The following is a 27663-nucleotide window of genomic DNA, read 5'->3' as shown; positions in this document are numbered from 1 at the left end:
AGAAGTCTGAAATCAAGGTGTCGGATGTCAATTGGACCAGCTGTCTGTGACTACTCTAAGGGAGAACCCATGCTTGCTTCTTCTAGCTTCTGGTGTTTGCCAGGTTTGCCAGCAATCGCTGGCCTTCCCTGGCTATAGACCTGTCACTCCAATCTCTGCCTCTGTTGTCACGTGGCTGTCTTCACTCTTCTTGTACGGACACTAGTCATATTGGATCAAGGATCCATCTACTCCAGGATTACTTCATCTTAACTAATTATTTACAAATTAGGGTCACATTCTAAAGTACTGGGGGTTAGGACTTCTTTGGGGGGAACACAATTCAACACATAACACGAATGGTAATAGACATTATTCAGAAAGGAATTCTGTAGCCAAGTAAGTCTGGGAAACACAGGATTGAATGCCATTTCAGTAGGATTCTTTGCTGTAGTATTTTGGGAGCGTCTTTAGTTTGTTCCTCTGAAGGGGAATCACAAAGCTGGGACTATTATGGACTATTTCTCAAACATGTTTGCTTGTGGACTTCCTTTTATAGGTCTACTGTGGGCTACCATTCTGTGTGATGCCCAGTTCTCAGGCCAGATGTGAGGTAGCAGACCTGGTGAGGTCCCTCCCTGCTCTTCTGGATCCACCACTTTTTTTTTTTTTTTTAAGATTTTAGTTATTTATTTGTCAGAGAGAGAGAGACAGAGAGAGAAAGATCACAAGTAGGCAGAGAGGTAGGCAGAGGCAGAGGGAGAAGCAGGCTCCCTGCCAAGCAAGGAGCCCGATATGGGACTCGATCCCAGGATGCTAGGACCATGACCTGAGCCGAAGGCAGCTGCTTAACCAACTGAGCAGTCAAAGAGTGGTGACGTGAATGAAGAAAAGGATCCCCTGGATCCACCTCTTAACCTGTTATGTGACCTTGAGCCAACTGCTTTCTTCTCTGAGCCTGAGTTTCCCTATAACTAAGAAAAAGACAGTAATATAATTTCCCCACGGGTATCTTCTAAGAACTAAACAAAATGAGGTTTTCTTGCTCATTTTCCTCTTCCTTTCACTGTTCAGTTTTTCTACCCTCTTTAGGAGAATGTTTTTGTATATGATAATAAAATTTCCATGGGGTAAATAGTCAACCCATCAGCCTTCTTACTAAGCCTCCCATCTTAGTAAAGAATGGGTTTTTTTCAGTCTGCAGTTCCTCATTCTGTCTTCCACCCAGTGAGGAGAAGAGGATGTGATCATGCGATCGCCAGCAGATGGGAAATTGTGAAAGGGACCTCACTCTAAAAAAGCAGCCCACAACTGCCTCAGCTCTCAGACAAGGCTGGGCTTCTAACAGGACTTGTCTGACGGTGGACTTGGCTGTCTGATTGTCCAACCGACATGGAGCCAAAACGGATCAGGGAGGGCTACCTTGTGAAGAGGGTAAGCAGAAGTACCACCTACAAGGGTATCACTGAAGATAGGGTTGGGGAGGATTGGTGCCCAGGTTTGGACTCTCTACCCACTCACTTTAAGAATGTTTTATGCTGAACCTATTGGGGTGACCCAGGAGAGCACGATGGCCTGTAGAGCTTTGGGGGGGGGGGGGAGCCAGCACACATTCCATTGCGTTCTGTTTCTTAAAGGTGAACTAATTCAGCTCAGACATCAACACAGCTTGATCTTCTGGGACTGATTTGGAAGGTGGGGACCTCAGCAAAATCTAAATCATGATTTAGAGCGTTTTTGTCGCTAGCCATGTGTGTTTATTATGCTAGAAGACTCACACTCTTCTGCTGTAGAGGTTACTCAATGAGATTATTCCTTTGTTACGTAAGTTCCCCTCCTCCTCTTATTATTTATTTATTTATGGAGGAGAGGAAAAAGAAGAGGATTAAATGGAAGCTGATATGACACAGTAACTGTATCTTATTTCTTGGGTCATCTTCTAAAAATGCATTAAAGAAACGTATCTTTTTCTTAAATTGGGTTCAAATCTCTTCATTCACCATTCTGACTAAATTTGTATAATGTACGGCTAAGGTAGTAGGAAGTAATTTTAAAGATTAGGGAATGGGGATACAAGCTTACTCAAAAATGCTTAGTCTCACTTGTATGATCAAAAAATTGAATTTTCTTAGCACCGCTTGTTTTCCCCCTAATGCTGGGTGTGTGTCATGTCATTGTGTGAATTCACACACCAGGCCAGTTGGCATCCTGTGGGCAACACCACCGTGAACAGATAGTCTCACAATGAGCCATGTGAGCTCAGCTTGTCAGAAGTGAACTGAATTCAAGATATTCGTTCAGATGCCCAGCTTTTCAACTGAATGAGCACCTAATGTAACTGTTTTAGGTCATCTGTTGGTTTAACATTTTGGCCTAAAATGTTCTACTAATGAGGGGATTAAGCAGCACACGTTGTGGCCTGATTCTGTTTTGATTTAAAGCTGGAAGGGGAATGCACCTGGGTGGCCTGGTTGGTTGGGTGTCTGCCTTTGGCTCTGGCTGTGATCTCGGGGTCCTGCGATCAAGTCCCGAGTCAAGGTTCTGTCCGGCTCAGCCGGGAGCCTGCTTCTCCTTCTCCCTCTCCCTCTCCTCCAGCTTGTGCTTTCTCTGTCTCTCTCAAATGAACAAATAAACCTTAAAAAATATATTAAAGCTAGAAGGGACTTTAAACCACCTGGCCTCATTCTCCCATTTCCAGGAGACGAAACTGAGACCAGGAAGCTGGGTGACTGCCCAAGGTCACATGGCTGTGACAGTTGACACCAGAAACCCACTTGCTGGCTTTGGTTTCTGACTCATGGTGCTGAACTCTGTTCAATACACCAAGATTTTCTTACAGTCAGTGTAATGTGGGTTAGGGTTTGTAATGTATTTGTGGCAGCGAGAGTTATAAGTGGGTGCTGGAGAATAAAGGAGCCCACAGCTCATTTGCTCTTTAGCTAGCATAGCATCGTTAGCTATTTTGAAACGTGCTTTGAAAAAGATGCACACACACACACACACAGGTATATGTGGATTCTTTGCAATAGATACCAACGTTCTCTTTAAATGTTGAGTAATAATTAATGTTGGCATTTCTTTCCTGATTGCGTGGGCTAGTATCTGGAGAAGAGCAAGTGAATGGAAACAATTTGCTGCGAAAATTGCTGTTGTTAAGTTTGTGTGTTCACGTTTTAAACTCCATAAATGATAAAAAATATAGAAGACTAAGTTTCTGATAAGTGAGGCTGCCCCACTAGAAAATGGGGATGAAAGAGTTAGGTTTGTCAAGTTTACAGATTTATTTTAATAGTTTTCAATCAGCGTGAGTAATTCTCTCAGATTATGGCTTATAAAAGCCAATTTATAAAATGTACCTAAAAAAAAGCATAGTGAAACTTCATATTGATAGTTCCACAATTTCCAGCTTCCTAATTCTCATGTCTGTAATTTATAATGAAATGTAATGTAACATAATGTAATTTTTACATTTTTCTCTGGGAACTTTTGAACAGTCTTTGTTGTAATGTGTTAAGACTCTCTAATTTATCATTTTGAAGAAATGTCTGATTCAGAAATATTCCCTTCGTTGGGAACTACACCTGAAGCAGAATTTCCCAGTAATGTTTTTAGATGCTAAGTTTCTTCCAGTTACCTCATATATATGGATTAAAAACTATATATGTCAGGAACCTAGCACACAGTAGGTGCTATATATGTGGCAATGATTATTTACCTCAGTATTGACATATACTTCAGTAGATAAGGGTTCTTTTCTAGATGCTAACAGGGATATATGTACTGATGCCTGGGTTGGTTGTCAACTTAATAGTGAAGAAAGGACCATGGAAACCTTTCTGGCAAGGCTGTTAGATGCTTTGACTATAGTTGTTGATGTTAGAGCATGACAAGCAATGAATCTCCCTTCATTTACTTTTTTCTTTTATGCAGCTTAAGATACTTGGGTAGTGATAAAGAGTATCTTGTTTTGTGAAATAACTTTATTGGAGATAAGATGTTTTGGGTGGCAAAATACAATATTAGAAATGCTGGTGGAAGGATTTTGTCAAGCCAGAAATTTTGGGGTCAAGAGTCAATGGCACCGACTATGAAATGTTCCTGCTTTTCTTCAGTGCAAGATAACTACACACAGTCTACAATTCCGGTTTCCTGCTTTGCCTCCTGCCTAAGGTCTTTAAATTGAAATGATGGCTAGAGAAGGAGGGAAAATACATGATTCTGTCACTTTGCAATTTTTCATTCTTAATAAAACCTAGATTCCTTGCCCCAGGGTCTTGTCACTTTTGACTTTAAGGGAAAAAAAGAACCCTTTGAGCTGACCATATAGCAGTTAACGACTGTATGACCATGATCTCATTCAAGCCTAATCATCCTCTGTGATAGCATCCTTATCCCCATCTTACAGATGAGAAAACTGAGGCTTGGAGAGACTGTGTGACTTGCCCACAATTAAACCGCTGGTAAGAGGATGACCTGAGATTCAAATCCAGGCTTCCTAACAGCAAACCCCACCATCTCATCGATCCACGTAGCATTCTAAAAGGCAAGCTTACCCAAGCCAGCAAAAGGGAGGTTAGACAAATTTACCAGAGCTAGAGTGGGGCCTGGACATATTGCACTGGGGGCAAGAGTGGGGTTAGTAACCTCAACCTCCCTTTTTCTCTGATGAGGGGTTGATTCCCGCCAATAAACCTAGACAACTTTTGAATGTCCTTGAAACCATACTAATAATACGGGTATGTTTATAATCAATCATAACTTTAAAAAGAGAGAGAGAGAGAGAAAGAGGAAGAGAGAGGAGCAGTTTCCATGCAATGAATAAGTTAGACTCCACTAAGTCATGTTCCAAACCAACCTCATTCCTAGCGGTTTCTGGAGCAAACTGCTGTTGACAGATGGACAAACAACCAGCAGGCACTTTGCACAGCAGGGCAGATACCAAGAGTGGCTTTGGGCTTGGGGTGGTCTGTGAGGCTGGGCAAAAGCTCAGGAGTTGGGGTGGTGGGAAAGAGAAGGATGGAGGTGCTTGGGCAGGAGAGAGGACTGCAGAAAGCTGAGGTGGGAAGGAAGAAAGCTTAGGGTGCGAGAGAACAGGAGAGTCAGGAGTCCCAGCCCAGGAATTCTTTTGCACAGCAACCTTGTCTGTCTTCTGGACACGCTACCACAAAATAAATTCCAGCAATTTGCATTTGTCGATTCGTCACCATCGTAATAGCTAACCCAGGTGGTCCTTATCCTGCAGCAAAGACAGATGGAAGCATTGAATGTGTTAAGACATTTGATATTTATAACAACACCACAAAGTGGGTGCATCTATTATCCTTACTTTTCAGAAGAGGAAACTGAGGTACAAGAGAGGCAAAGGGCCTTGCCCAAGGTCACACAGCTATTAAGTAGCAGAGCTATTCTGCAACTCAGCAGTGCGGCCTCAAGGCCATGAGCCATGCCCGTGTTACTCGTGGCCCTCATGGGCTCATTTTGCAATGATTTTCTTCTCCGGAGCTCTGTCGCTGTGATGACGGATGGTGCCCAGGACAACCTTCACACTATTGCCTATAAACTGAAATCTTACCTGTCTATGTGGTTACCATTTTTTGAGTACGTCCTCTAAGCTAGCCTCCGTGCTAAGCCCTTTAGCTTAAATATGTATCTCTTTTAAATATAGTATCACATTTAATCTTTGCAACAATGGGAAGTAGGTGTTTAATTACTTTCATTTTACAGGTGAGGAGACAAAAGCGTTTAGAAAAATTAAATAACTTGGCTAAGGCGACACAGCCTGGAAGAAGCAAAGTTGAGATTTGAATGTGAAGCCCTGAGACTCCAGAAATCATTCTGTTGAGCACTTGGTGCCATTCTTCTATTGCTCCCCTCATGTTTTTACTGAGAAATTGTCCAATTTAGGAGGGTTCACTTACGTAAAAAAATATGCTCCTGAACAGATTAGTTTCCTTACCTTGGAAGAATTTAAATAGGTACAAACGGACCATTTATCTGGTACAAACTCAACATGTTATACACGTGATTTCACAGATCAGACTGGAAAACTAGATGATACAATTGATGAGGCAGCAGAAATCAGGACTTTGATACAACAGCTACTTGAAATGACACGTCCCATGCGTCTGGAAGGATAGATGATACTTACAGTTCTGTTTTAGTTGGATACATAGTTTGGCTCATAATAGGATTGCCTTTGAATTCCAGCGAAGCGACAACATATGAAAAGAGAAGTCTGAGGGGAAGGGGAAGGAAGTTAAAGGAGGTGTCTGCACTCTGTGGGAGGTGTCTGGGAGGGGTTCGCAACACCAAATTCAAATTGCCCCAACCCGCAGCCGTGAGTGGTGACTTCTTCCCGCAAAGCTATACAAAGCATGCTTCACTTTGTGTGTTGGTCAAGGTCCTTCCCCCCCACCCCCCCTTTTAGGGTGGGGACAGACTGCCTCTTGGTCAATTTTATACCCCAACCCCCAGGCCAGTGTCTGAAGCACAGGAGCTGTTTTATCATAATGTGTTGAATGAATGTGTCTTGAAGAAAGAAATTTGCCAGAAACAGACCCAAGAAATCAGGGCCCCATATTATAGTAACTTTTAAAGTATTAGAAAACATATTCAGTGGAAGATTTAGTTTTAGATGATCGTGTTAAATGTTTTTAACATGTGTTTGTTTTTGGCTTGTAGGTGACATCCAAGGTTTGGCAGGGCATTGTAAATAGAAGACTCAAGGACAGAACAGACAATAGGTTTTTTGGAATAGTGTGTAGAACCCGAGGGTTGAAAGACATATTGAATATTTAAATAAGTATTTCATTGACCTTTCCCATCTCTGGCTTCTATTTCTTTTACCAATTCACTAACAAGCATGCTGGAATACCTCTCGTGATGGGGAACTCACTAATTTAAATTTCTCCCTTAAGTTATGCAGCAAACTGTTTTGTTTTGTTTTGTTTTTCTCCTTCCCCTGAAACCTCCACCTGTTAGGCCTCCAAACAGTCAATGATAATGTTTCACATCTTTGAAGACAGTCCTCACCTGCTCTGCCTGTCCCCTTTTGGGCCCAAACCTAGCTGCTTCCCCCAATAATTCTCCAAGAGAGAGACGCCAGCTTGTCACCCTCTTTTGAATAGGCCTCGGTTAGCTGTAGCTTTGAGATTTCCTGAACTCAAGGTCATTCTCCAGGTATGAGCACAGAATAACAGGGAATAAGGAGTATTTATTGGGTGCTTACTATGTTCTAGATATTCCTCTAAGCAATTTACATGGACTATTTTGTTTAATCTCCCAGTAACGCTAAGAAATAGATAGTAGCATTATTCTCATTAGCAAGACGTAGAAACAGAGGTTTAAAAACTTGCTCAAGATCACATTACTAGAATGTAGCGGAGCTGGGATTTGAGTCTGGGCTATTCAGCTCCAGATCCAGTCACCTACTGGTTATACTCCATTTAAACTTAGAATATTACTTTCATCACTTTAGATCCTATGCTTCTATTTATAGAGCCTAAAATGACTTGGATTTTTTTGACAGCCCACATCAAACTGCTGACTCACAGAGCTCATTTTTTTTTTTTTAACATGCCCCTTTCCCCACATCTTCACCAATACATTTTATAACTCTTTTGAAAAATTTTTATCTATTTGACAGATAGAGATCACAAGTAGGCAGAAAGGCAGGCATAGAGACAGCAAGGGGAAGCAGATTCCCTGCTGAGCAGAGAGCCTGATGTGGCGCTCAATCCCAGGATTCTGGGATCATGACCCGAGCTGAAGGCAGAGACTTAACCCACTGAGCCATCCAGGCACCCCTTTTTTTAGACTATAAAAGTATAATTTTTATATGGCCAAATATCTTGTCCTTTAAGATTTCTTCCTTTGGTATCATGTATTGTCAGACTCTTGTGCACAAAACTATACCAGTCCCAGGATGATGAACAGTTGTTCACCCAGAAATTTTAAATCTGACTCAGCATCTAAAACCTGCCCATTGTGACAAGAAATTGTTTGGGTTTTGGCCTATAATGGGAAAAAACAGACATATGCTTTACATATTTATGAAATCATAAAACATATCTATTATATATCCATAAAATCATGATATAATATGATTTGGATATATTTTATGATTATTTATGTGATTACTTGTACTTGATTATTTATAAACAAGTCCCTGTGCTTATGATTATATAACATACATTATATATTACACATTTATGATATATATTCATATATGTGTGTATATGTGTGTGTATATACACATGTATGTATATATTTGAGCCTACATATATGGCTAAGTAGCCTAAAATTTTTCATTTAGATTCCGGAATTGCTCACAGTTATGTAAGAACAGTAATGAAGATGGCATCTGAAGGAAAATGGGAAGAGCATAAAATTGAGAATCAGACCTGGATTCCCATCCCAGTCCACATGGACTGGGCAGGTGAACTAGGCCCAGTCACTTAACTGGGCCTCCATGTTCTTACCTGTATGATGAGTGTTGGTAGATGATCCTAAATGCCTTTCTGGCACAGGTGCTCCATGATCACACTCCCAGGTGTGCTACTGAATGGGCACCAAGAAGCTTGGGGACAGAAGGTGTAAATATGGGGCTGGCCAGGGAGAAGGGCTGTCAGGTTACTCCAGCGAGCAGCTGCAGGAATAGCTGAGAGGAGAGAGGTCCCACACAGTTGCACCACCCTAACCTAATTCACCACTACCAAGAAAAGTTTCAACTTTATAAATGGTCAGATTTCTTTTGTTTTGTGGAACTTCGGCCTCCTCACTGTGCAGGAGCCTGAATCCCAGAGGACACAATCCCCTCTGAGGGACCTGCCTGACCCAGTCCCTAAGGCTACGCTTGAATTAGGAAAACCCAATGGCTCCGGAGTAGCTTTGTTTTAATTGTCAAAGAAGGAATGCTGTGCAGGCTGACCTCTCCCAGTTTCTCTCAGTTCCAAGGTCAAAAGCTCTGAGTGACTGACTATGGCCATTATAAGTCTTTGCTAGGCCTGAGGTAAGATATAAAATTCTGGACTTGAAAGTCACTTTTGCAGTCATCTAGCCCAACTTCTTACTCCTACCTCTGTGAATATGTCTTTGATTATTTTTAGTTATTTTTTTATTAAATAGACATACCATATTTTTCTAAAATTACATCCCAAATTTTAATATACGGTAGTGTCCCGGGTTGTTCATTTGCCCAATTACTTTGAAAAATTCCAAACCCACAGAGAAATAGGAAAAATAGCACATTGCCTAGATTTATCAACTGTGAACACAGGGGTGCATTTGCTTTCTCTAAGTTTACCTCTATATCTCTATAAATAGACACACACACACACACACACACTCATATTTTTATGCTGAGGTCTTTGAGAATAAGTTGCAGACATCATGCTACCTCACACCTAAGTACTTCAACATATATCTTCTAAGAATTAGGACATTCTACACAGTTCCCAAACTGGATGGACCGTTTTGCACTCCGGCCAGCCATGTATGGGCGTTCCAGTTACCATCCTTGCCAAATCTTGCTTTTCTTAATCTTTTTAATTTTAGATACTTTCGTGGGTGTGTAGAGGTACCTCATTTGGTTTTCATCTGCATTTCCCTAGTGACAAATGATTTTTGGATACCTTTTCAGAGGCTTTTTGGATATACTCTTTAATAAGAAGTCTGTTTGAGGTTTTTGCCCATTTTAAATAGATTGTGTTTTTCTTACTGATTTGCAGGAGCTCTTTATATTCTGAATTGGAGTTTCTCTCAGATAGATGTAAAACAGAGAAGTATTATGATTTCATGTGTTGACATGGGGTCTGACGTTGCCCACTTTTTACAAAGATTTTTTAAAAATTTATTCATTTGAGAGAGATTCAGACAGAGCAAACACAAGCAGGGGGGAGAAGCAGAGGCAGAAGGAGAAGAGGACTCCTCGCTGAACTGGGAGCCCAACATGGAGATTGATCCCAGGACCAGGAGATCATGACCTGGCTGACCCACCCAGGCCACCCTCATCCCCCCACCGACATTGCCTATTTTCAAACAGGGAAATAATCCAGTGGTAATATGAATAGTTCTTCTGCCTGTGCAGAAAAGAGATAGTGTGTTCTAATTTAAAATTATTTTTTCAGTAACTAAAACAAAGGAAACACTTGGACAAGCAAAACGATTAGTCCCGCAAGTATTTATCTTCATTGCATAAATAGTCTTCCTTTGGGGCAACTGGACCTTTATATAGAAGCTCTTTGTATTTTAAGATAAGCAGCAGGATCTGCTGGGAACTGGATGATAATCCTGTTTTGTGGTAGTCATGACAAGGTGACACCATGGGCTCAAAGATGAGAAGCGAAGAACCTCTTCCTTTTCCAAAGTCCTCCCAAAATATAGAGAAGAAAGAGACCTTCTTGCTGTAGTCAGAACGGTTAATTTATTGCTAGGAGTGTGGTTGGCATTAACCCCAACTGAAAACATTCTAAGTAAGGATTTTCCTCGTTCACTCTGTCTTTATAGGGCACTTTGCAAGTGATTTTCATACAGCTTCTCCATGCTCATACACGAGGCTGCTCTCTGAGTTTCTTCTTGATGTTCATATTCAGATAAAATCTGATTAGGCCAAAGGACGGGAATAACTGCAGCCAGCATGCCACCACTATGGCTTCCGCGCCCTTGGTCGAAACAGCTATTCGACTACGACACTTTTCCAGTGAGTCTGCCCTCCGACAGCAGCTACTATTCAGTCTGAATTGGCACCTGAGATCTATTTGCAATCCTTAAGTGGAATGAACACAGTGGGCAGAGTTGGAGCAGAAAAGAAGCCACAGAAAGCCAGCCTGAAATGTGCAAGAAAGAGAATAGAGAGTCATACCGTATTCCCTTGGTAATGGCCCATGGGAAGCTCAAGACCTGCTTATAGCTGTGTATACATTTTATCTTAAAATTTTTTTTCTTTTTAAATTTCCGTCTGAATGGCAGTCCCCTTCTCTCCTGAGGGCTGCTTTCCTATCAGCCTGGTCACACAAATGTGCATCACCTGCATCCACACTGGCTAAGTCTAGGCTGTTTGTCAAGTTATGCAACCATCTTATAGAATAGTCTTAGAAGGGGCACCTGGGTGGCTCAGTGGATTAAAGCCTCTGCCTTCGGCTCAGGTCATGAACCCAGGGTCCTGGGATCGAGCCTCGCATCGGGATCTCTGCTCAGGGGTGAGCCTGCTTTCCCCCCGCCCCCCCCCCCCCGCCTGCCTCTCTGCCTATTTGTGATCTCTCTCTGTCAAATAAATAAATAAAATCTTTTTTTAAAAAAAGAATAGTTTTAGAAGATATCATTGCACAGCTCCTTTTGTTGTCATTACAGGGAAGTGTGTTCAACACCTGGAAACCTATGTGGGTTGTACTGTTAGAAGATGGAATTGAATTCTATAAGAAGAAAAGTGACAACAGCCCCAAAGGAATGATTCCCCTGAAAGGAAGCACACTGACTAGTCCTTGTCAAGACTTTGGCAAAAGGATGGTGAGTCAACATCATTAGCCACTGTAGACACCCTGTCATGCACTTACCTTTAGCCTATGCACAGCCTACCATGTGAATGGTGCTCCCTGGGTCTGTCCCTCTCACCACCACCCACACTCCACCCCAGGCATTTGGGTTTCCGTTGGCCAACCACTTCCAGAATGGGGTTGACTCAACTGCTGTGCTTCATAAGGGACTCAGCCCTTTGAAAGGAATCATTCCTAATGGGATGTGTTTTGATTTTTAGTTTGTGTTTAAGATCACTACGACCAAACAGCAGGACCACTTCTTCCAGGCAGCCTTCCTGGAGGAGAGAGATGCCTGGGTTCGGGACATTAAGAAAGCCATTAAATGCATTGAAGGAGGTCAAAAGTTTGCAAGGAAATCCACCAGGAGGTCCATTCGACTGCCAGAAACTGTTGACTTAGGGTAATTTTCTGTGTTTGCTTCACCCCACCCCTTCCTCAACACACCCATGCCCCCACCTCTGCATTATGGAAATCTCACAACAGATCCTGTTGCATGGCTTGCTTTGGTCATCTCTGATGACTGTAACCACTCTTCCAAGTTGATACAGTCTGAAGCAATGATCATAATCTCTCCAAGGCCTAGCAGCTGAGGAGAGGAGGCTAATGGAGTATGAATTCCCTCATTTTGGGTAACCTTGGCAGAGGGAGATAGAGATAGAGATAGAGATAGAGAGAGAGAGAGAGAGAGAGAGAATGCATAATTGTATTTATGAAGTGGCCATAATAGCTTAGTCTTGAAACTAAAGTTCAGGATTTCTAGATAGGTAGGAAAAGGCAGGGGCTATGTGTCAAAGCAGATAAGGTTTCAAGTTCAAGTTCATGCACTTACACAGCCAACACGAGCCAGTCAAGGCGAACACCCATTCTGGGCAGAAGCCAGTGATGTCCTGACTTGGTTTAATGGTCTTTTATGTTGGCTGATTTGGAATTGCAAGTGGTAGTTGTTGCCTATAAGTTTTCAGAGACTCACAGGTAAATTCAGTGCCTGCCAGGGGTTAGGAACAGGGTTTCTTCCTTCCTGCATGTTTTACATCTCCTACCACATGAACTGTTTCCCCAGAGTCTCTTCACTCCTTGCTAGTTTTGTTTTTATGTTGAACATATCCTGAAACAGAAGCCCTGCCTGGAGGAATTCCATGTTAGCATGTCCAACAAGGACTCTGTTTACAAAAGAGGGAGGGGTTCTGGGATGGGAGTGAAGAAACCCCTTCTGCAAGTCCAACACAGGTCTTTATCACATACCATAGGGATTTAATAAAGTTTGCGCTTTGAGCTAGGAGACAATAAGCATTTCCCCTCATCAAGAAAGCTTTTTGGTAAAGACCCAAGAGGCAGTGCCCCATCCAGCTGTAGCTGCTGGGAGGTGCTGTCAGGTGACCATGTTTCTGGCCACAGCTGTCAGTGCTAAGTGGGAATGATGCCTGTGCTCCTTGGACCTACAGGATCCATGAAAGTGGCCTTCTATTTTGTGGTCTGCAATTTCTCTGGTAAGGCCATCTTTAATTTATTACTTCAAGTACAAAAATGAGAACTTGCCATCTCTCATAATTTTTAGAATAAGAAAAAAGTTTAGTCAAAACATTCACTTTCTTGGAGACAATTATCAACAACAGATGGTCTCTTGAAAGACACTGAAAGACTGAGACATGAGGATTGAGGGCAACTAAAGACCTAGAATGTGTATGGACAATTGGCCCTGAGAACCTCTCATCTTGGCACCTAATTGGGATAATTCTCTACCTCAGGCACTAGGAATTAAATCACCAAAGAGCTTAATGAATGTAAGAGACTTAAAGTATCTTCCTGTGTATTTTGCTCAATGTTGTAAGTCACAGAGTCACCCAAATATGAACCCAGCCCTTTACTTATGATCCCCCATTGGAGAGACTAGGCTCAGGAATCACCTGAGGATGGGGGAAGCCTGTGGTCATGACCAGCCTCTCCAAGATGGCGACCCCCAGAGAGGACTCGCCACTCTGAAAGGCTCCTCACTCACCTGTCTGTTTTTACCTCTGCACAGTGCCTTGTACCTGTCCATGAAAGATACAGAGAAAGGAATAAAAGAACTGAATCTAGAGAAGGACAAGAAGATTTTTAATCACTGCTTCACAGGTAAAAGGCCTTGCAAGTCTGAAACGGGGTACCCGGGGAAGGCAATATGTAGTTCTCACTCAGCCTCATGTGTGGGAGTGGGTGTGAAGCCTGGTGGGTGAACAGGATCATAGAACACAGATAGATGAACATGTGACTTGAACTTCCTCAGGGTGGAAACCAAAAGAGAGGTAGAAAAGAACTCTGGTGTTCAAGCTAATCTCTGTCTCGCCCACACGCCCCAAATAAATGACATTATGTTGAAGTAGACACTGAATTGAACAAGATAATAAAGAGGAATCAAGGCACACAATGTAATATTTAAGTGGCAATACTAGAGAGGCCTGAGGCTGCGCAGGGTCAGGTACTAAGTGGCAAGAGTTTAGGTAGATGGCATAGACATTAAAACATGTTATTTGGAGCCAGACTGCCTTAGTTCAAATCCTGGCTCAGCCACTCACTTGCTGTAAAACCTTAGACCAATAACTTAGCCTCCCTGGGCTCACTTCCCTTATCTATAAAATGGGGGTAATCATAGTGCATCTACTTTATAGGTCTGCTAAACACATAATGCGTTTAGGACAGTGCCTGGTCACACTAAATACTATATAGTATTAAGAGGTCACATGTGTGCACAGACAATTCTGAGTTCAGAAAAGAAAAAGAACTCAAGGGTTTGTTGGGATGAACAGAAGTATGAGCCTAAATTTTACACAAAGAGATGGTCGCATTTCATATGGTGAGGACAAAGTTATGGGGCAGAGATATCCAGAATACGCATCCAGAAGAAGAAAATGACCAGGTTGGTAGAGCTTATGGTTCACTAGGGGGCCAAATGGGACCTGCAGTTTGGGACCATGCCTTACTTATGGTGGCAGAAGAGATCAAGAGAGGAAAGCTCTGAGAAGATACAATAGACGTAGAATCTGAAGGGATGTGCAATTAACAGATAATTCATGAAAATGGCTCAGGTCCAAGTCAGGAAGGTGGAGGTGTGATCTGCATTAGGAGGGTAGTATCCCATGGAAATCAGCCTCAGAGAGTTAAGGTTATACCCTAATAGCACCAGAAAAGTCAGGGCTGAAATTTGGGATCAAGATACCAAGTTGTGGACAGTGGTAAGGGAAACCGTCAAGAGCAAGGCAGAGCCCTAACTGGAGCAGGAGTGATGTCACTAAGAGAGATCCTCTAGCAAAGGAAGGGGATAAGGAAGAGGTTCCAAAATAGAGGTTCTAGGCACAAGGTCCAGGCCATACTTATTCCCTGTGTAATGTGTTACTGAGTCTCAGAGTAAAGGACTAGAACTTCTGAAGTCCTGTCCACCAAAGGTCAGGGTAGGTTCTAGAAACTTCCGTGGGGTCAAGTTTTCATGTGGGAGCCTGGTGGTTTCAGTGGAGAAACAAGACTATGGAAGAGACTGGGACTCAGGCACTGCTGACAAATAAGGAAGATCTTGAATGTTGGGTGATAAGGAGATGGAAATTGTCTTTCCAAGTTTCAGCATGCCTGACTGAGCAAATATGAACTCTAGGGTTAGAACACTTGAGTAAAGGGCCATTACTGGTATAACTCAGGCCTAAGGTCATTTAAACTCTCTAGGCCTTAATTTCCTCATTCTTAACTGGGGTCTGGAACTACTGCCTTAACTCTTTCATAGGGTTGCTATGAGGATTAAGAGCAGAAAGGCAGTATTTACTAGTTTATCCTTCAACAAAAGAAAAGTGGGTAAAAAAACCTTTCATATATGAAATTCATGGAAGGCTCACTAACCAACTCCTGACTAGTTTATCCTTCAACAAAAGAAAAGTGGGTAAAAAAACCTTTCATATATGAAATTCATGGAAGGCTCACTAACCAACTCCTGTTTCAAAGATAGTATATCCTAAAAAAAAAAAAAAAAGATAGTATATCCTATTACTCTTGTTTTGATGACCCAGAACTTTGTCGCCTGTTACCTTGACTCTTGGTTTGGCTACATTTGTACAGAATATGCCATTTTTAGTATAAAGCTTCACTGTAGCCTGCTAATAATCCAATTGCTGGGTCAATTTCCTTTTATCCTCTTTGTAGTCCTCTCTTAAGGCAGAAGTTTGGTAAGATGCCTTTTCAAGGTCACTACTAGACCCTGCAAGTGACGTGATCAAATTTTAATTTAGGGCCATGCGTGTCTGATCGTGTTCTCTTCTGCTAAAAACTTGTCAATGGTTCTTCATTGCTGAATTTCTTAATATGCCATCAAAGTGCTCCCACTCACCTTGTGCCTTCCTCTCTCGTTTTGCCTTCTTTTCACCAGCTCCTCCTTCCGCCCCCCAAATGGGACTGCTTCATGCCTGTGTGGCTCTGTTCCCACACTGCTGCTCCCTCAGCCTGTGCTGGTTCCCCGTTTCACGTGCTTGGCAAACATTTACTCATATTTTAAGCCTGAGCCCTGGGCTACTTCCTCTATGAATCTTTTCCCAGCTGCGCATACCAGCCCCCCTACCCTACCACTCCTTTCCACACTTGGCAGATTTGACCCTGTAGCTCCACTGCACTGCACTGACCCATGGCAGATGGCTTGTTACAATCCTTGAGTATATCCCATCTCTTCCTTGCAGATTATCCGAGGGAGCGTCCCGAGTATCCATCACTGCACTTTGCACCCAGTAGACGCTCAATAAGTGTCTGTTCATTAATGGAGTAAATGAGGGAATTAGTAAGACCTATTTCTTTGATGCATGCATCGCTCCTGAAGGAGTATGGCGATGTTTTTAAAAACCTTCTATGAGGTGCCTTTTGTTTCCAAATATTTATCCCACTGACCTCATTTTTCCTTCTTGGAATAACAGGGAACACGGGACAAGTCAGACCCGGGGGTCCTCTGGAACGTTTCGGGGGTGACTGTCAGTGACTTGTTCTTTGGTACTATGGTAAGGAGCACTGACCTCCTTCTGATGATCCCATCCAGGGAACTGTGTCATCGACTGGATGGTGTCCAATAACTCTGTTCGGAATCGCCAGGAAGGCCTCATGATTGCCTCCTCGCTGCTGGGCGAAGGGTACCTGCAGCCTGCTGGAGAACTGTCCAAGAACGCAGCGGATGGCATCGCTGAAAACCCTTTTCTGGACAACGCCGATGCCTTCTACTACTTTGTAAGTGAGAAATGCTACCCATTCCTTCTTCCTGTAGTGGGGGCTGCCCTGAGCAGATCCTATGTTGATGTTAATTTATGTTGGAATGGGTTAAGCACAGGACCCAGCCCTATGGAGAGTAGTGAGGTGTCTCTGACTTGTCTTCCTCCACAGTGCCTGCTATATCCAGTGAATCAGGTTAGAGAAAAATGATGTTTACTTGAATAGTTTTTAAAAAAAATTTTTTTTAAAGACTTTATTTATTTCTTTGACAGACAGAGATCACAAGTAGGCAGAGAGGCAGGCAGAGAGAGAAGGGGAAGCAGGCTCCCTGCCAAGCCGAGAGCCCGATGTGGGGCTCCATTCCAGGACCCTGAGGTTATGACCTAAGCTAAAGGCAGAGGCTTAACCCAGTGAGCCACCCAGGCGCCTCTACTTGAATAGTTTTTTTTTTTTAAATTGACTTTTAAAACTATATTCTTATTCTAAGCAGTAATTCATTGATAAAATCTTATTGGGCCCTAGTACAGTCCAGGCCCTCTCCTGGACACAGGAGATGCAACAGTGAGGGGGAAAAAAAGGGCCAAAATTGTGGCCCTCAGGGAGCTTCCTTTCTAGAGGGAGCTCTATAAAATCACAATGCACTAGTTGTATTTTCCCGAATGTGTATTATAATACCCTACTAACACAGAATGTGTTCATCCACGTCCTCTCCCCGAGTCATCTTGTTTATCTCTCATGTATGCTTACCCCAGATTGGGAAACACTGCATTGCATAAAGGACCTAATCTTGCACCATATGAGAAAGCCAGGAACCGTGGGTTTCTAGGGGGATTTTGGCAGTTTTGTTCCAATTTGGGGTCTGGGTGCAAAAGTTAGGAAGCTACTTAAGAGAACCACCTTCTTACAAAAATGAAGTGAATATCCCCGAGAGAGTTTCATTTCACTTTGGGGGAAGTTCCACTGTCAGTTTCTGTTTTTTGTTTTTTTTTTTTCCAGACCTTCAATCTGGTTTTTATAGCCATTTAAATGTGGGAGTCTAAAAATACCCCCCAGAGTGGGCTCTTCTTCCTCTGTATGATTCATTACCTACGTATAGTTGAGCGAGTCCCAGTTCCCTCTTGACCTTAGAACATGAGGCTGAATGGACCCATCATGCTCTTGGCTTTCTCAAAGTAGAAGGCGCTAAGTAGTAAAGCTCCTAATGGAAATTGTGTCATGCAGTGTCTTATAAATGAGCCAACACTGCTTTCAAGGACGTGGCCTTGAGGGGCCAAGAGAAAGAAGGCTTTGAGCAAGCAAGAAATGTGCTGAGTGAGACTTAGACTATGCCTTGGGGAACCCAAGAAAATGAAAGGATATTGGCAGGGTGACACTTGAGTGGAGATGAGGGAGAACATCTAGCAACAGGAAACAAGCAGCTAGAGACAAGAAATGGGCAGGGAGATGTGCTCACCAAGGAAGACCTTTAAAGTTTAGGTTGGGGTATGAACCACAGGAGGAAGGAGAAAAGGAGCCTACTCCAGAGGCTGGAGGGGAGAGAGAGAAAGGAAAATGTGCAAGTAGCCATCTGCCTAAGACCAGTAAACAGACTTGCCCTCTGGTTTCCCAACAGCCAGACAGTGGGTTCTTCTGTGAAGAGAATTCCAGTGATGATGATGTGATTCTGAAAGAAGAATTCAGAGGGGTCATTATCAAGCAGGGTTGCTTACTGAAGCAGGTGAGTGGCTCCCACTATCCCCTTCTTGTCTTTTTCCCCTTACCAGGTCCTTTTAACTTCTGTGTTACCAAATGGTATTTGTTCTGTTTGTCCAATACTCAATGAGAGAATGAACCCCGCAGAAGGAAAGACAAAAAATCCAAGGAGATGATCAAAGTGGCATTAGGACAGGAGGACTGGGGCAGGTAGAGTACAAGATACACCTTGAAATCTGGAAATTCTTCTTTTATCAATACCGTGGGGGAAAAGAGATGTTTCAAGAAAAATACTGACCTTTTCATGAGCTGGGAGAAATCCATTGGCGGAAAGGAGCCATCCAGAGGACAGAGAGGTTTCATGGGAAAAGTACTTCCCCTTTAGGGGACAGGAAAAGCTTATCCCTCTTTTTTGCAAAGTGACCTGGAAACATGAGCAAGCCACACTCAGGAGAGGCTCATGTATGACTGAAAGTCATATTCCAGACTGCGGGTAGGACATGGGGTTAGAGGACAGGTCTCCACAGGCACAGGCCACTGTCAGTCTGGGAGGCTGTGGCCGGGGTGGACTGAAGAGTTCTAGCTGTTTACCAGAGGCTAAGGCACAGGATGTCAAGAGGTAAGAGAATGCAAGGGCTGGGGCTAGGTGGGGAAGCCAGGGCCGGCACCTGGTAGAGGAGAAAGCATCAGGAAGATGTGGGAATATTCAGGGTAAGAAAACTGATAGTAGCATATGGTATCATAGAAACCAAAGCTGCGTTCTAAAGACAGGGTTTTACTTTCCCAGCTGTGTTGGTGAGCTGACTTCAAGGCACTGTTTAGTACATAAAGGATGGGACCGAGATTTAGCTTACCCCATAAAAGGGCTCCAACTTGCAGGGGGAAGAGGAAAGAACCAAAGCTGAGCCTAGTGTCATATTTAAAAAGAACTTTGGACTAGCTGAGATGAGATATACACACAGATTTTGAGTTTCACTAGGGGAAGTGGGGCATTCATGTGAAAAACTGACCTTAACATCAGGTTTTGAGAAAACAGGCTCCTAAGAGATACTACAGCAAAGATGTAGAAAGAATTAATTCACAGATGATTCTAACAACTTTTATGAGAGAGCAATCACCAACCAGATTAAAGCCCAGTATAGGAGCGGGACTAGTCTTTGATAGGGAAGGTTCTGGCAGTTGTCTGTTTTGCCCATTGCCAGTTTGCTCTGGTTCTGCCAAATGTTCCCATATTCCTGGCTCTTTGATTATAGGGGCTGGAAGGTGGATATTCAGACAAGAGGAACTTGGGAAGGAATTTCATTACTTCTTTATGTTGTTGATTCTGTCTAATTCTATCTTGTTATCAGTTGTGACTTTTCTTGACTTAGTTGATCTGACAAGTGTTAGTTTAGAGTGGAGGCCTGAAAAAACTGAACATGAAGGTTGAAAAGGGGAGACAAAGTCTGGGCTGGACTGAAGTCATGTCTGGGCAAAGCATTCCCAATGGGTGTTCTGGACGGTCAAAAAATTGGCTGAGGTTATCATTATTAGGTTATGAGGTCATCAACATTAGCCAAGGCAAATAAGTGGTTCTCTGATCTAACAGATCCTCGAAGGATCTGTTAAAATTGCACCCCATGCCAATTAAATCAGTCTCTGAATTTTACAGCTCTGCAAGTGATTCTGATGTGTGGCCAAGGTTGAGAACAACAGAGCTGGCCTTTTTCTTTTCTTTCTTTTTTTTTTTTTTTCCTAAGATTTTGTTTATTTACTTGACAGAGAGAGAGAGAGAGAGAAATCACAAGTAGGCAGAGAGACAGGCAGAGAGAGAGGGGGAAGCAGACTCCCTCCCCAGCAGAGAACACAATGTGGGGCTCGATCCCAGGACCCTGAGATCATGATCTGAGCTAAAGGCAGAGGCTTAACCGATGGAGCCACTCAGGCGCCCCTGGCCTTTTTCTTAAAAGCGAATTTCTCCTGTTATCAAAATACCACTATTTAAATAATCATCCCTCTTTGCCTCCTTTTACCATAAAGAAAACCGAAATCTATGTGTACTCAGGAACGTTGTTCATTTACAGTATTCTTTCCTCTAATTTTGGGGGGAGGGAGAGGGAAGAGAAACTTCTCCTATTTTGATTGATGGCCTCCCTTTAATGTTTCCAACCTCTTAACTTAGTTGTTTATAACCTGGTTCATATTAGAATCACCTGAGGGAAATAGCAAAAATTTCTTCAAGTGTCACAAAGCTAAACCACTCAATGTCAGCTGCTGGGGGTTAGCCAGGGTTAATGTGAGTAGAAGCCTTATCATGAAAAAGGATACCTGTGTCCCACACCTCACAGACAGGAAGTAGAAGTGTCCAACTTGTGAGATCAGTCCTCCCCCATTCTTCCCACTTCTCCCATCCCAGAGAAATAATTCTACTTGGGGGATGCAGCAAGTTTGAGGATGAATGATTGTGTATTATATTCAAGATAATCCCTTTAGGGGCGCCTGGGTGGCTCAGTGGGTTAAGCCTCTGCCTTCGGTTCAGGTCATGATCTCAGGGTCCTGGGATCGAGCCCCGCATTGGGCTCTCTGCACAGCGGGGAGCCTGCTACCTCCTCTCTCTCTGCCTGCCTCTCTGCCTACTTGTGATCTCTCTGTGTCGAATGAATAAATAAAATCTTAAAAAAAAAGATAATCCCTTTAATATAATTCATTCTCTTGTGACAATGAATAAAATATCTAATTTCTCAACCATGTGTAAGTTTTTCGATGAGGAGGGACAAAGTATTATATGTGTTTTTCTCGTATCTGTTGCACAGGTCAGCATCCTTAGTCTACAATAGATAATAAAACTGTGTAGATCAAATGAAATTGAATGTAAGTAACTGGCAGATCAGCAACAATTCTTAGAAACTCCAGGCATGCATACATTCTTTAAAATCCCTCAGGAAATACTCATTAAATGAAGGATGGTCAGACACCCACTTAAGAACACTAAACTTCTCAGTGCATCAAATTCTAATGTCAGTGTGGGCTTAAAGGCAATAGGTAGCTGGCTAGGGTTGGCTGATTTCACATCCTCCTGTTACCTTCCTCTTCCACAATTCATAAGAACTTGTTATTCACCCAGTGGTTACATGAGAGGTCCTGCAATGTGTGTCCCCAGGTCAGGAGGAAATGGTGTAGGGCAGAAACTTGAGTATTCTCAACTAGTGGGCAACATTAGCTCAGGCAAAGAGCAAGAATTCATAAAAAGAATTTAGAAATTGATGCTTTGCAAAAGCTATTTTAGATATGATATCCAGATAGAAATATTCTCTGTTCTCCCTTATGACTCTATAGGGTTCCTGGCTTTCATCCTTCAGGCAAGTAAAAGCCTGTTTGGAGATGAGCCCCTTGACCAAATGCTTGGCCAAATAACTTAGGCCCATTCTTGAAAGCTCTCTTTAAACTCCTTTAACTTGAGATTATGAAGAAGGCACTGTTCACTAAAACCATAAATATTTCACTGTTTTCTACATGAGCACAATGAAAAATATTGGAAAATTTATATATGTGCCTGTCAATATTTGCTGCTTTAGAATTAACAAATACTATGATTTGTATTGGCAAGATGGAACTATATATCTTCTAATGTAATATATATACCTATTTTTGTTACTGAGATATTTTAGTGATTCGAACTTTCCAAGGGAAATGTCATTTACCATGACATTTTTAAAAATTCTTACAAGCTAATTGAAGAAACTGGGTAATTCAAGGCAATCATAAACAGATATAAAGCAGTTTCTGGGGTGAGATTCTCTATACCAGGCACAGGGCCGGGGATTGGAGGAACAAAGGTAAACAAGACACAAATCCTGCCTTCCAACGTCACAGTCTGAATGACGTCATTCTGTTGCGAAAGCCCAGGTCCTATTCTCTTTCATCGTGTCTGACACAGTGCCGATTCCTTCCCATTTCCATTGCTGCTACCTGATATTAGTTCCTAGTAATTCTATGTGTGGATTGTTGAAATCATGCCCTAATGACCTCCTTTTTACCTTATTTTCTTTCCCCTGGCTCATCAGTCCATCCTATATATGGTCACCACATTAATCTTCCTAAAACATGATTGTGATCTTTTCCCCCTCTGACTCAGAAGCTATTAGCAACAACCCTCACCTTGTATTTTAAGTCTCTTTCCACTTTCCCAAATTTTCCTCTGCTGTTGCTCATGAACGCTGTGTTCTAGCCAGACTGGTCTTAGTCATCAATGGCTACATACCCCTGGTATGTTCCCACTGCTCTTTTTTTGTTGTCAAGTCTTCCTATCCACCTCTTTCTCACCCATCTGACTGCTGTGTATCCTCTGTAGGTAAGTCCAGATCTTTATGAGGCTCTCTTTGACATCCCAAACCCGCAATTGCATATCCCACATACAATTCCCTTGAAATCCATTATCCATAATAATTGCTTGATTTGGACATTTACTATTTTATATTTCCACATAGGTTATAAACTCTTTGAAGACTAGGGCTATGTGTTAATCTCTTTATATCCCCATGTTACTCAATAACATACAATGTATGTGCCTTATATGTAATACCATCTTGTATAATGGTAGAGATGGAAGACAATCTTGGAAATAAGTAATCCATGGGGCACCTGGGTGCTTTAGTCTGTCAAGCGCCTGACTCTTGGTTTCCGCTCAAGTCATGATCTTTTGGTCCTGGGATTCAACCGGGTGTTGAGCCCCAAGTCTGTGCTCAGTGTGGAGTCTGCTTGTCCCTCTCCCTTTGCTCCTCCTCCTGCGCGTGATCTCTCTCTCTTTCATAAAGAAATAAAACCTTTAAAAACAGAAAGAAATAATTAATCTGTAACACCGAAACATCCAGATTGTTCACTGGCCCTAGTGTTGTCTCCCTAACAAAGATCTGGGTTGGGTCCTGGTTCTCCTGGAGATGATAGTTTATCTTCTTCTTAGTTTTTCAATTCAACAAAGACTCATTATGTAGATACTGTGTGTACAGAGTGATGCCAAGAACTCACCATTTCTCTTCTTATGTTGATCCTGGATACAGGGGCACAGGAGGAAAAACTGGAAAGTGAGGAAGTTCATTCTGAGAGAAGACCCTGCCTACCTGCACTACTACGATCCCGCTGGGGTGAGAGCCTGGAGCCCACAAACCCATCGCGCTCAGAGCCTCCACTGTATCTGCTCTCTGGGCCTCCTGGTCTCCTTTCCGCCTGGTTTCTCTCCCTGTTTTCTCTTCACCCTCCCACTCCTTTTCCTCCTGCCCTCCTGTCCCTCTTCCTCTCTCCTCTCACTGTGAAGAGGTGAAGTCTCTGGCCTTGAGACCAGCATAAGCTCAGGGATGAAAGAAAATATCATTCTATTGTCATTTACTCGGTCAACTCAACATAGTTTTTGTTTGTTTGTTTGTCCCATCCGATAGTTTCAGAGCAATTCAACCAGTCCGATTCATTGTTCTTGGCTTAATATGTTAAAATCACAAAAAAGTGATAATCCCTCCTCTGGGCCAATTAAGATGAGCGCATCGGGGAAGTCCAGCCATGTGGGCTATGGCTATCAGAAGGGGCTTTTTCTAATAAAAAGAGCCAACTCTGCAGATAGCTCTGTCCGGGCTGGGTGCTTAGCCTTCGCTCACAGCGCTGGGCTCTTTGATTCCGTCCTGCGAGGGTCATGGTCCTGTGTCAGTAGCAGGGGCGCCAAAGAGCTCCGGGAACATGCAGCGTTCTCTCATGGGGTGTGGTGAGGCAGTGTTTCCCCCTGCCCTGGCACTCTGCTCCAGAACGGGAGCCCAGATTGACGCGTGTCTCCTTGTCCAGCCTCCCCGAGTAAAGTGGGGGGTGGACGCTCTGGAAGGGGTTTTCTTCCATCTCCTTCCGCTCTTACCCATGTGGGTGCCCTACTCCATAGCAGAGAGAGTTCGTGGGGCTTTTGTGCCAATGGGATAAGGTATATTCATCTACTGGGAACATCATGAAGGACGCCTCTCTTCTCCAGGGGGAAGATCCTCTGGGAGCAATTCACTTGAGAGGCTGTGTGGTGACTTCTGTGGAGAGCAGCTCAGATGGTAAGAAGGAATTTTTGTTCGAGAGAGGTGTGTCTGCTCAGACTTCCTACCCACACCTGGGCGTCTAGAGCCTACAGCTATCGGTCACTTAATCAATCAGCCTAAGCAAGAATGAATTTCTGCCTCAACATCTGGGAGATGCCAAGAGTTATTTTCTCCCAGATGCTGCCCTGGCTCTTTGGGCTTTGGAAAGGAGGAGTGGCTTTCTAGATGCCTTGAGTAAATCCTCGAGCAATGCTGAGGAAAAAACCTTCCCCTCCGAACTGGCTTAGATGGAGAGACTTGTTAGCTCCTGAGGTCTGTCATTGAGCCATGACTTTCCTTAAAGGGGACCTTTGTCATATCCAGACAAGGAAATCTCCCACAGCCAATGGAACATTTGTGCAGTGAGTGGAAAGTGCACCTGGCTGATAGTTACGTCAATGCTAGTCTTGGGTGAATCACCTAATGAATTTGGGCCTCAGCTCCTCGTCTGGAATGAGGGGTCATACCAGTGACCTCTGTGTCCCAGGTCACGAGTCGATGATGTGTTGCATGGAATGACTATACATGTGTATGCCAACTTCACAGGTGCCGGAATGAGGGCTCCCAGGGGAGAGGTGTTTTAGACAGCCCAGCCCTGGATTTGCCATGTCATTTTGGGTTTATGGATTATAGAGGCTGATAGGGAAAAACTACAGCTGCAAAAACTAGGTTTTTACTACTCCTTGATCTGCTCACCCTTCTCTCCTCATAGAATGATGGTTTTTTATTTGATGTCAATGTTTTAAGTCTACGTATTGGCCAGTTTACTATTTTTTGATCTTTCGGCAGAGACTCTAACTGAGCCCGTGACAAAAACAAGTCCAGGCTATACTGGTGGTAATGGAAGTGGGTCTGGGTTTTTGGTTTTGTTTTTCATTTTAGTATATTAGAGTCAGCTCTTGGTTCATATTATGAGCAGAGGAAAAGTACTCAGTAGGCACTATTAGAGGTACTCATTAGACACAATTGGTGTGCAAAAGTGAGAAATCTAGTTTGCTTGTAAACTATAAAAGAAAACATTTGTGCTGAGTATTTTGCTTATTTCTTAAGCATACACACTCGAACACATGCACAGAATCATAGATGTACCTATCGATATAAATACTATATATAATTATACAATAAATATGTATGATCACACAATGATGGTTAAGTTTGAAAACCACATATTCAATTTTCTTAGAACACTAAAAAACTTAAAATTGCACTCCTTGCAAAAGGAGGGGGAATCAGGCGGCCTTTCCAGAGCACATGTGCTGTCATTCACTTTCTTTTTCAGCAGTCAGGAAGAGTGAAGAAGAGAACCTCTTTGAGATCATCACCGCTGACGAAGTTCACTATTTCTTGCAAGCAGCCACCCCCAAGGAGCGCACTGAGTGGATCAAAGCCATCCAGGTGGCCTCCCGGACTGGGAAGTAAAAACATTTCTGCCGCTTGTCATCACTCTCCGAAGGGAACCCCACGGAGAAGCTCGGTCCAGGGCCTGTCCACTCCTGGTGACACGTCAATGAGAAAGGGCCCAGGGCTGAGAAGTTTTCGTCTGCAGAGGTTCTGAATGTAACTAACCACACGCTGCGTCCTGTTCACCTGCACCGACCACACTGCTCACTGAAGCCTCTCTGTTTCCCCCAAGCCGATGTAATGAGCTGTGTGGCCTGGCTTCTCTGCTTAATCGCTCCAGGCCTGAGCTTCAAAATCCAAAGCCCTGTGATTCTAATAACCATGGAAGTAAAAATGTCTCCAGTCGCCCAGTAAGTAGGTGTCACTGCTGGGCTCCGTCTTGACTTTCGGAGCCCGACGCATTCTTCCCTTTAATTCTGTTTCCAGTCTGTACTAAGGGGGCTAAGTGTAAACCTCTTGTTCTCGTTTGCCACCTTCTCTTGCTCTTGGCCATTAGATCATGTATCATGAAGGAGAGCTTTCTTCTTCCTTCCTCACTCTGACCAGAAACTTCCTGAAAGCAAGTGCCCCAGTGGCGGCTTTTGGACTGAAGCCTTCCGTCACTCACTACAGCCTGGAAAGTTCTATCTTCTGGAAAAATGACCCAAGGAAGCCAGGCGGAGCTGAGGGTCTTCTCCATGCCCTGAAGCCACCCATAACAGGCATTTTTCACTCGTCCTTGGGGCTGATCTGAGACGCGTGTATCTTTGCCCCTTTCCGGAGCATTTCTCTACCATTGATTATAATTAGGAGGGGGAACTCCAAATCTTTGAGCTTCTGTTTCAATTGAATGTTTGCAGGAAAAGATGGTCAGATGGGTTCCCTCCATGGCTGAAGGGCCCAGGGGGCTGGCGGGCTGATGTATAGCCCCCAGGTCCAGAGGCTGCAGGGGCTGAGCTCAAGGCTGGCAGACTGGTTGACGGGCTTAGACAAAGCACTGAGATGTCTTAGGTCTAGACGGAACTCACAGAGGTGGCCGTCCACACTGCAGGGCCTTCAGTTCCCCAGTCAACGATACTCTGGTTGTCCTTGAGCTCTAGGCACATGCTGTAGCTAGCTGCTCCTGCTTGGCCTCTGCAGCGCCCTGTGAACCCATTACCAATCAGAGTGATCTGAGCTAGATTCAAATTGGGTGCCTGTTTTCAGCTTTTGACCCTGTCCACCAACTTGTGATTCTAACCCCAAATTGAGAAAAACCTCAGGTATGCCTGTCAAGGTACATTTTCCAATTTCGGATTTCTGACTTTCAGGCTCCAGTGAGTAAAGGAGAACAGAAAATTCTTCCTGATTTTGTCACCTTCTCTCTTTCCCTCCCCCAAATGCACATAATATCCTTGAAGCTATTCCTACTCCCGGATTGTTTTCTCACTGGCCTATGTTACCTTTCCTCTAATTCTTTAGAAAGCTGTCTTCTTAGAGCATGCACATTAGTTTTTCTACGTTCAGTGTTACAAGTATTTATTAATATGGAGTCAACTTTATGTTTTGAAATAAACATGACCACGTTTAGTGTTTCTTTGGTGTGATGGTTCTGATGTTTTGCTTTCCATCAATGACTCTTTTTCTACAACCCACTTTCATTTCCTGAGGATAATACCACCTTTCATCTCTCAAGTTATCTCAATGACTTTAGAACATTTTTTAAAAAACAGTATCAGTCTATTCTAGGGAATAATGCAAATATGGGGACAATAAAAAATAAGTATCACTAATTTTTAGTTCACAAGACCTTGATT

At 43.2% G+C, this 27663-nt stretch overlaps 1 protein-coding gene across 2 annotated transcripts; it reads left to right on the top strand.

Annotated features, from left to right (window-relative positions):
- Window positions 1-1281: 1281 nt before the first annotated feature.
- On the top strand, window positions 1282-27442 carry PLEK (pleckstrin). 2 transcript variants are annotated; one of them, XM_045980048.1, is made up of 9 exons: window positions 1282-1413; window positions 11329-11484; window positions 11732-11913; window positions 13534-13625; window positions 16552-16736; window positions 18331-18435; window positions 23447-23530; window positions 24394-24463; window positions 25770-27442. In XM_045980048.1, the coding sequence occupies exons 1-9, from the start codon at window positions 1372-1374 to the stop codon at window positions 25904-25906; spliced, it is 1053 nt and encodes a 350-aa protein (XP_045836004.1). In that variant the 5' UTR covers window positions 1282-1371; the 3' UTR covers window positions 25907-27442. The 2 variants fall into 2 exon arrangements, with proteins under 2 accessions (XP_045836004.1, XP_045836003.1); XM_045980047.1 differs by having other exon boundaries at window positions 25767-27442.
- The last annotated feature ends 221 nt before the right edge of the window (window positions 27443-27663 follow it).

The sequence above is a fragment of the Meles meles genome, chromosome 15, assembly GCF_922984935.1.
Source record: "Meles meles chromosome 15, mMelMel3.1 paternal haplotype, whole genome shotgun sequence".
Classification (NCBI taxonomy): Eukaryota; Metazoa; Chordata; class Mammalia; order Carnivora; family Mustelidae; genus Meles; species Meles meles.
The sequence above is the reverse complement of the archived record's forward strand: the minus strand, read 5'-3'. Positions and strand labels throughout refer to the sequence as shown.